The 10,969-nt window shown below is 32.5% G+C and overlaps 1 protein-coding gene across 1 annotated transcript in view; it reads right to left on the reverse strand.

The window, feature by feature from the left end:
* The window catches only part of LOC148311644 (uncharacterized), a 73,050-nt gene extending 66,099 nt beyond the window's left edge, over positions 1–6,951 (reverse strand). The window contains exon 1 of the mRNA XM_088256349.1: positions 6,613–6,951. Coding sequence (XP_088112475.1) covers positions 6,613–6,951 — 339 coding nt within the window. The remainder of the gene's footprint in view (positions 1–6,612) is intronic.
* Between the last annotated feature and the right edge of the window lie 4,018 nt (positions 6,952–10,969).

A 10,969-nucleotide genomic window follows, 5' to 3' on the forward strand; every position in this document is an offset into this window, starting at 1 on the left:
AAATTTTTTACTGAGTGAAGTAATATGCTAAAAGGTGGCATACTATTATTTTATTACGTGTAGTAAGTATTAAGTATGATCCGGTCATTGGTATTAAACAAAAACAACAAATGTCTCAAAATAATTTTTTTCAAGAAAAAAATGCCTTTGCTGAGAATTTAATATTCTCAAAATTATAAATATTAAAAACATTTGCTATGTGGTAAGTCATTTTTACTTATTTATTTTTTGACAAAAATGTTAGTGATATTAGTATATAACCACTCACCGAGATTTTTTATATCTACCGGATTCGAGACATACCCGTCTCTTCGTCAGGGCAATCACTACCACACCATGCAACCAATTAAACCCTTCAGAATTTAATATTTTTCGCAGTTGATTTAAGGAATATACGACGTTTTAAAAAACGTTTTGTATTCTTGCGTTTTATTTATTTGCTGGTAATAAGAAAAAACAGTTTTACAAGTTAATGTGGCATATTGTTTTACATTCTGAACTTAATTATAACTAAATGCTTTAGTGGTAATGAAATAACTACTGAAGTTTATTATTTAATTTTTTTTTATTTTTATAATACGTAGACGTCTTTTGTCTTCTGTCCGCCTCCGTAGTGTAATGGTCAGCATGCTCGCCTACCGTTGTGGAGGTCCCGGGTTCGATTCCCAGGGGGGTTTAATAAATATAAGTGATTTTTTCACTCTAATATTTATTCAATATTACACTGGACTGGTACCTGAAGTGGAGGGCTGATCACCTTTCCTTCATGTGTAATCGATCGAGCTAACACTGCTTTTATATAAAGCAGTGCCCTATGCACCATTGGGGTGCGGTAAGAGATTATTATTAGACGTCTTTTAAGGATGTCCTCGAGTAGTTTGTCGCGGCCAGAAATATTATTAGGTATATTCAACATATGATGTACATAGTTACCTCCATACTCGTATTATGGTAGAATATATGTATACAACATGACCTCGCCGTGTTCAGTTAGTAACGTGAACGGCCCAAGTACCTTTATTTGAATGTATATTATTGGACGTACCTGCCGCGAAGTCGAGTAAGAAACAATACCCTTACTTCGAAGGGAGGACCACTAAAGAGAACGTAATAATAAAGTTTTCATCGGGTAATTGAATAACATTTAGTTAACTGGTGCTTGTTTACGTAGACCTAACATAGCATTACAAGAAATTTAAGAGATTTTAAGATAAAACGTTTTGTAGTTTTTATATTTTTAAGAAGGTCAATTTCATTACTTATTCTTGGGTGGGTTATCAGAGATCTCTATTTGAGAATACATATACGTATACATCGTGTTTCAGGCCTATTCGAAACTATTTTCATCGATGATTTTTGAGGATAAAAAAACAAAATCCTTTTAATATTTTTTCCAAAAGCATATTTTGAAATTATCCTCGTTCATACTACATTTTAATTCCATTAAAAAAAAAATACATATAATAGGAGTATATAAAATGAGAATTTAGCAATGCTCTTTTGGAAAAATGTTCTTTGTACTATTTTCGAAGGTCTTTCACAGAAATCATTGTTTAAATTTATTCGATAAAACACTATTAAAAAAATATCGCGCGATCTAATTTAACCCATATTTTGAAACAAATATAATAGAATAAAAGAATTGAAACATTTTAAGGATGCTTAAACAGTCCTACGCTTTTATTTATTTATTAATATTTATTATGTAAAAGATATCAATGATTTTTCGAAACGCACGAATAAGTTTTGCTGAGCACAGAATACGTTCATGATTCAAAATTGTGTATATGGATGTTCGATCATGGACAGAATTGTAAATATATAATACTCAGTATATAAATTCATCGCTTAAACCAGCCAGTAACAGCTAGTATGTCCTGTAAATGCTGTAGTGTATAAATACATATGCAGTGTATAATAACCCGACTTATTTTTTAATACCTCAATTGGTTGATTTTAAAGTAGAAATTGAAATAATTAATGGAATCCAGTTGGTTTCTAAAAGGTCTGTGTTATAATATATATATATATATATATATATATATATATATATATATATATATATATATATATATATATATATATATATATATATATATATATATATATATATTCTCATATCTAACAAATACTTCGGACAAAACTCATTAAAAATTAAATAAAACAGTAGTTACTTAAAATTTAAAATAATATTTACATATATAAAAAATATCATTCTACATATGTAAATATGCAAATGGTACTTAATAATAATATTCCAATATTGGCAATGTTGATTTTGAGATTCATATATATATATATATATATATTATATATATATATATATATATATATATATATATATATATATATATATATATATATATATATATATATATATATATATATACATATATTTATATATATATATATATATATATATATATATTCTCATATCTAACAAATACTTCGGACAAAACTCATTAAAAATTAAATAAAACAGTAGTTTACTTAAAATTTAAAATAATATTTACATATATAAAAAATATCATTCTACATATGTAAATATGCAAATGGTACTTAATAATAATATTCCAATATTGGCAATGTTGATTTTGAGATTCGGATCGAATTATTTAATAATAGATTCTAAGGTGTTTGCATAATTGTTTCGAACATCTGGTTTTTCCATATAAATTCGCGTTTTAGCGTGAGGCCGTGGGGTCAACTACAGCCCCACCTTAACCCAGCTATAGCGTGCAGGGGTCAAATGATTCACACTCTACTCTATACTTATAATATTACGGCATAGAACATACCGATCATTATGTTGTATTCTGTAGATACTAAGCGGTTCATTTTGTTCATCCTTAAATTAAGTTTTATTATTTTGCTTGAGATTTTTCTTGATCGAAACCCATTATCAATTTGATCAAATGGTGTATGAGATTTTTAGGTATATTTACCGCCTTTTATAATAGTCAAAAATTAATACAGCGTTATCATAATCATAATTACCCGGAAACAAGGTAACTAGACCTTTTGATAGTAGATCGGATCGGTTTTCAATAAAATCAAAATATATTATTCATTGATTGGGCGTTGTGGAATCATGTTCAATGATTTTAATATGTAAATAAAACAGATGTTTAATACCACCTTTTGAGGTTTATTAACGTAAACACAACTAGTTTCGAGAACCACAGACATTTTCATCAACAGGTGAACATATACATAAAACTACAGTTAAAAAGTCAAAACTACAGATTTGTATTTTCATCTCTTGATGAGAACATATGTTGCTGCTACACACATATATATACACAAAACTAGTGGTGTTTACATTAATTTCTATTTATAAAGGTATTTAAAAATAATTGAAACGTTTTCTGAAATTATGGAATTCGAACGTCAAATACAAAATGCATGATTGGTTTTTCTATAAGATTTCGGTAATTAATCGTTTTAAATTAGACAATATGAGAAGTTATTAATATTTTTTATTTGTTATTCTAGACATATAAAATAAGTTTTTTATATATAAATTTGTATTTATGCATGTGTAGTAATAATTTACAAAGTTACATTTAAATTTGAAAAGCACACGCTGTACTATATACAGTGATTTACCTTTAACAATATATTTTATAAACTGAATAACGTGGGGTCAGGTTGCACCCCATGTTATTCCACCTTGTGTAGGTTAAATGACCCCCACATCACACTCCACTTGCCACCGTACGAAAAATGATTTCATTAAGATTGTCGTTTACAAATGTTGGTGACGTAATGATGACGGGTCCCAGAGATGATCTCACTACGAAACGAAGGGTGGTAAATAGGTAACTCAGACATCCATATTATATGTACAATACATATTAATTTATACATGAACAAACAATAAATATAAGTTTATGGTAAAATAAATATACATTAAAATACTACTTTGGGATGCCTCATTGAGATAATTTTATATCGATATTCATTCTAATCCTTATCCGCACCCAATGGTGCATAGGGCACTGCTCGTTTTGACGTAGTGTTAAATCTTGTTCGTTACATACACGAAGGTAGGATGATCACTCCTGCGCTTAAGGGACAAGTCTAGGGTAATATTAAATAAATATGACAGTGAAAAATCATTAATATTGATTTTTATCCCCCCCCCCTGAGAACCAAATCCAGGACCTCCAGCACGTTAGCTAAGCACGCTTATCATTACACCACGAATGAGGACTTGATATGGTTCGACAAAATCATAAAAAAATGAGGCATCATAAGATATTATTGGAAAATAATGCACATCTTAAGAATTATTACAATTACAATAAACTCGTAATGTACAGGGTTTTTAATATAAATTTTAAGGGACTAAAAGTCTATTTTTATAGAACCAATAATTGCACCGTAATGTTTCAAAATAAACATGAATTTTGTCGCAAAAATTAACAAAAGCTACTTAATAAATCGGCAGCATAAATTAATGGTTGAAAAATAGTATTCCTCGTATTCTTTTTAGACGCATATAATAAAAGTTTATTATTAATTATTTGGAATGTTAATGATTTCTATGTTTATTTTTCAACAACGCATTGAATAATTAGGGGTAAAACACGAAAACGGCACGCGTTAGGTGTCGGCTTAGAGTGTGTGTTAATTTAATAATCCTCATATTCTGATACTTAAACATTATAAACATTGATTTTATATTCGTTTTGATTTTTTAATCCTGCGAATGATGTTGTGCGAAATATCAATATCAGGTATACACAAACATTTTTCCAATTACAAAAAAAAATCCATATATTGATGTTCGAATTAACGAATTTACACCCACTGACATATTGATGAGTAATTTAATTTTATTAATATTATTTTATTAACATATCAAATTAATTTTATTAATCTGTTAGTAATTTGTTGGTTATCGCAATATATTAAATATATAATTCAATTAGTTCAACAAGCTACTCTTTAGCGTGACAATCGCTAAGGCGGCCCGCCCAACATCTTGCCCAAGAAGACCGAAAAGAAGGCGTAATAATACGCTGGGTCCTCTTCCCCTCCCCTCAGGCTCCGCCTATTCGACGCCCCGAGACTGACGACAAGGTAATTGTTTTTTTTTATGTATCAGTATCATCATCACAACATTATCCAACATTATAATATATAAACTATATTAAATAAATTGTATAATCGAACTTATAAAATTGGTATGATCGTAGTTACTTTCTGTAAAAATTGCATTAACGACAAAAAAGGTATGCCAATGTCTTTCGCCGAATGCTAATCAACAAAAATATTTGAAAAATTGACATTTCTGCCAATTTGAAAAACAATCCATCCAATCAAAAAGTATCAACAACAAAAAATAACGTATTTTTTATTGATTTATGATAACCATATTTTGTAAAATACATATAATAAATACTTATAGCTTTTTCTATTTTTACCTTATTTGAACAGTGATAGTGACTAACAACATCATCAGACTAATTTGTTAAAAAACCTAAGTTTACTTCGTTGAATTTATTAGAAATATACTAGTATTAAATATATACAAATAACAATCTTCATCTGCAATGCCCTGAAATGTGCAAAAAATTGGTTTCGAATTTGTAGGTGCACTAATTTCAGTAACTTAAAGTGCATATTTTATCATGAAAATCATTTAAAAATGTACTTAATATAAATAACAGAAAAAATGTTTTATTCTGCGGTTTTCTATTATTCATTAGTTTTACTTTCTCGTATTCGTGCGAAAAAATGAACATACATAACGTTCGTTGCTGTGTAATTTAAATGTGTATAAATTTCATTTCGCCATGGTATAAATTCGTGAAAACAAAAGGCATGGGGCGAGTGGAAAAGCCTTCTACTACTGTCCTTGGACCGAGATAAAAATCGCGTAGGACGAGTCTACTCCCAAGAAAAGTCACAACACAAGTTTCTCGATTTGCGAATACTTGCAGACGCTTGAGAATACTATTTAATATTTTCCCCTTTCATATAGTTCAGAATCGATGTTTTCTCGGTTGTATTATACTCGCATAATATGCAGAATATTGATGAAAAAATTGCGTGTTCTAGGAGAAATAATAAACGTCGAGCTAGTGAAGGTTTCTGCGGACTGAAGGTTAGCATCGAATGCGTGAAGTAGCGTACTTAACTCCGGGAATATGAGCTCACTTTTATTTCAGAAAACATTCTCCCCGTTCTGTTTTTCCAAAAATATCAACATTTATGGAAAATAAACGGCATTCCTTAGTTCGCGATTTACTATTGATACCGAATTAAATTGAAATTTTTGCATTTATATTAGTAAAATTTTTAAATATTAGGATTATTAATATTATTATATCCTAAGTATTTCGGAAGAATTTCCTTCGCATGTGGGAAAATTTTACGATGTAACGTTTAGCAAAATAACCTTGCGCGTTAAAACATTCCGTTTTATCAATAAAGAAAGCGTGTGTTTTGTATGTATACATGACAGTATATGAAGTATGCATGTCTGATGCATTTGTTAGAAGTCGAATAAAGCGGGTGATTCGTGGTACATTTTAAAACGAAATGCAGATTCGGATTGCGAGGATACGTTGTTGTACGATTGATTAGAATGATCTCGCTCACCATGTCGAGCACTCCGGCCAGCGGGGCCGGGAGCGGCTCCTCGCCGCCGGCCGCCGCGGCCACCAGCTTCTCGAGCGCCTTGAGGGTGTTCTCCAGCGCCGGCCACTCGGCCTTCTGCGCCTGCAGCAGCAGCTTCTGGGCGGCGTCCCTCGTGCTGGCGCCCGCACTCTGCGGCTTGGGTGGCTCCGCCTCCGCCTTCTCCTTCTTCTCTCCATTCTGCGGCGCCTCGTCCTTGGCCTCCTCCTTGTCCGCCTTGGCGGCGCTGGCCTTCTCTTCCTCGGCCGCGGCCTTCTTGGGCGGTCCCTTGCCCGTGCCCTTCTTGCCTCCTCCTGTGGACATGGTCACTCATCAGTGGGTCCTGCGGCGAGCCGGAGGCGCTGTCTCGTCACGCTCCCGAGGCTACCGCGGCCTCACTTCGCGCGCCATCTCCGGGGCCCGCATTCCTACAAACTAGGCCTAATTCGGGACCTGAAATCTCACTGTCTGCGACACTAAATCAGCACCCTCGATTCCCCCTTTTTATGTTCTCGTTATTCCCGCTCTTTTTCGTTTTTTTACGTTTTTTTTATATATTCACCTCTCGAAAACGTTTGCAAATTAATACGCTTAATATGTATAATTTACGAAACCAAAAATATGTTTTCGAGATCAACTAATATTAAAATAAGCTCGGCGACTTCGAGGTCAATTAGTTTAATAACTCGCGATCGACTCGTTCAATTTTCACGGAGCGGGATCGGCTAGAGGTCGGTCTAACTGTGCCATCGGCTCAACTGGTACACCTTAACTGTAATGATACGCGCTAAAGAAGGGAAGAAGTATGCGAAAGCGTGGTGGAGAAGTTCGTGGTCGAGTGCTCGGGATGGTGTGCGCGGTGTACAGCTCCGGACTCGAGAGCCGACTGCCTCCGGTGGAGTAGTTCTCTCCTCCTCCCGAGAGGCCGCCCGCGGTGCGCAAGTCCGCCCTACTCGGCGCCGCCCCCGGACCTTCTCTGAATATTTATTTACTCGGTTTCTTTTCCCGAATTTGACAGTTGACAAATGACATAATTTTAAAACTGTCATCGATGCGTGCGGAGACGAGGAAACTCTGACCAGGGTGCGTTTCTGGGAAATGAGAATCTAAATGCTAATCTAGGAATGACAACTATTAATCCTATCGGGAAAGTGCTTTGAAAGCCGGAAGGCAAATTTTCAGAACTAAAAGAGTTTCGTTTCCTAAAAATGATTACTTTACGGAAACTTGTAGATATTTCTGTGTTGATTATCTAAACTTAACATTACTAGGCAATCATTTATTTACGAATATAAAGCGAATATTCAAATAAATCATTTTTATTTCCATTAAATTTTAGTCTTAGTATAAATTCTTGACAATGAATGGCGTTAACTGCTTTGAACAGTAACAAACTAAAGCATTTATTATTCTTTGGGCATACACAAACACACTATTTTCAGTGATGTACATATGGTATATTGTTTATCTAAATAGTATATGAAATAATGGTATGGAGACCATAACGTAATACTTTCATATTTATTTTTAAAAACACGCACGTTATAAATGAAATTATTTATTAGCATAAGCACTATCTGCCAACTGATTTCAACAAGCTTTTAAGGTACAAATCTTGAATTTATCTCTGTAGATTGTTTTTGGTTTGTTGGAAGACATGGCAATAAGCTCGATATCATATACAAGTATGTAAATACATCGAGCTTTTTGCCTTCATAAGGAGAAAAAGCTTATTAGGTTATTTGAAGATTTATAGATACGTGTTTACTACACTCGGTATACGTCACACGTATTTTGAAATGTATTATGTCGTATTATACGTGTGGTAGGTAGTTACTGAAGTCCAGACAGGGGTCACAGAACTACTGCTCCGGTAGGTCGGAAACTGCATATCATTAGCTTTTTGCGTTCTTGAGAACGTGGTCAATCGATTCATTTCCAGAAAGTTTTTGTGATGAAGTACAAATTATTACAATACACAAAAATGTTGCAATTTTAATTATAATTACTCGCAATGTCAATATAATACGCTTTTAAAATACTTAAATATTATAAAATGTTTAAGTCTCATATACGTATATGTATTTCTCAGCAGGTTTGAGCTTAGAAAGTTTAGCTGGCAGAGGCCGAATTGGCGATTGATCTTAATAAAAGAGAGTTTAAAAAAATATATTTTTATGTGACAGTTACTGTATCGTAGATTTCGTATTTTAGTAAACTTCGAAACTGTACCATGAGCGTAAAAAAATCTGTATTTAACTGTATCATCTATTAAAAAGTGACTTCATTAATGATTACACTTTACAATATTGACGTCCGGGGTGTGTTCTTCAGACTTTCATTCACACCATTGAGCCATGGTTAATGAGATGGTCGATATTAGAAATATATATATATATAACTCACTTTTATTAGTTTGATTTATTCAAAGTCAATTTAATAGTCTACTTTAATTGCCTCAAGATTTGTAAGATTTTTTTTGCAGTAAAGTCAAACGTGGAGAAAATTGACCATTATTATATGCCCACAAACATTGTTGAAATGAACACTTAAAAAATCACTCAAGCTTTTATTTAGCAGATACCTTTTTATTTTATTTGAATAAACTCAAAATATTGCAAAAAAAACCTTTTTGTTTTAAAATTTCTAATGTTGAAAAAGGGGTTAGTTTTTCCCTTTGGTAGAATAATAATCACGCTTTATAAATGTTATGAAAACATTATTTTAAAACAGATTGTGTTAATTTCCTTTCCTGAAACCGGTGAAAGTTTAACCGTAGTTGATTTCCGCCCAATAAACATCTCTTTATGCGGAACATCATTATGAGAATTATTATTATTCAATTTTAAATTTTCTCCTTGCGTGACTACCCTTAAATGTTCGCCCTTATAGAATACTAAATGAAATAATATATGCTCCATCTGATTAGTAACAGAGTTTGACTAACTTCACGTCCACCAAATGCGAAAGTTAATTATAGAAATATACTACTACTACTACTACTACCATCATGCCGTTTCTCTGTAGGGGTGAGAGGCAGAGAAGACGAAACCCCACAGTCTTCTGTCCTAACATACACTCATATATGCAGTCACACATGCCCTCCGATTTCGCAGACTTTTGACACCACCAGATTTTTTTAGGTCAGATAGTCAATAAATTTGTCCGGTTGTTTGTTTTTATTTTTATTTCATTTTTTATCCATAAAAATGTCAAATAATAGTTAATTTTTGAAACTTAAGAAGTACTCATAACTGTATTATATTATGATATAATAAAACAAGATCGAAAAAGGGGAATAAAAGATTATTGTTAATCAATTTACATTAACGAACTGCCGTTATTAAAAACTTGTAATATTTTAATGTTTTTTGTACTCCATATATCAATAATACTAAAATAAAAAATCATACTACTCGTATATAATTTTTAAAACAGAAGTGGGATATTAAAATTAGGCTCAAGGATTTTATTATAACTCTTATTCGCACCCAATGGTGCATAGGGCTCTGCATCGAATTGACGCAGTGTTATCTTGATTATTACTTACATGAAGGCAAGGTGATCACTGAACCAGTCCAGGGTAATATTAAATAAATATTACAGTGTAACATCACTAATATTTATTTTCACCCCCCCTGGGAATCGAACCCGGGACCTCCAGTGCGGTAGCTAAACACGCTGACCATTACACCACGGAGGCGGACATGTATTTATTTACAAGGATTTTAGATATGCTAAAGGATATGTATTTATTTACAGTTTTTTTAAATTGAATTTTATGATTCGTAAATTAAGTATTTATTTATGGTTGTCTGCAGCTAGGATAGTAAGGATAATATAGGTAAATGTGGAAAATACATCACAAACACTCAAATCAATTGAAAATAAATCTTGCTTAAATTCATTTCGGAATTTGGCGGGAGTCGAATCCGCGACGCCAGATTCGCAGTTGAAGAACGTCTATCCTTCTACGCCACGGCGCCTGTCAATGATGCCAATTGATGGCGAAATAAACATATTTGAAAAAGGTTCATTGTGATGTCCTTTTAAATTCGACATAAACAAACGAAGATTGCCTCTCCGAAAATTGGAAGTAAAATATAATAAGAAAACTCTTTTCCAAACTTTGTATAAAAAATATAGAATGATGTTATTTGAATAAATGATTCGCGTGATAATATTTTCCCAATCGCTGAAAAATGGAAATAAAAATTATATGAAACTATGGCACTCTATAAAAAATGCAGTATATAATTGTTTAATTTGTTTCCAACGATGTGGTGCTTTTAACAAATCTCCATGATATTCATATAATTTCTTGCTTATTTCTAGACGGATC

Source organism: Brachycentrus maculatus, unplaced genomic scaffold (genome assembly GCF_059751285.1).
Source record: "Brachycentrus maculatus isolate JH-2025_06_01 unplaced genomic scaffold, ASM5975128v1 h1tg000060l, whole genome shotgun sequence".
In the NCBI taxonomy this organism is placed as follows: Eukaryota; Metazoa; Arthropoda; class Insecta; order Trichoptera; family Brachycentridae; genus Brachycentrus; species Brachycentrus maculatus.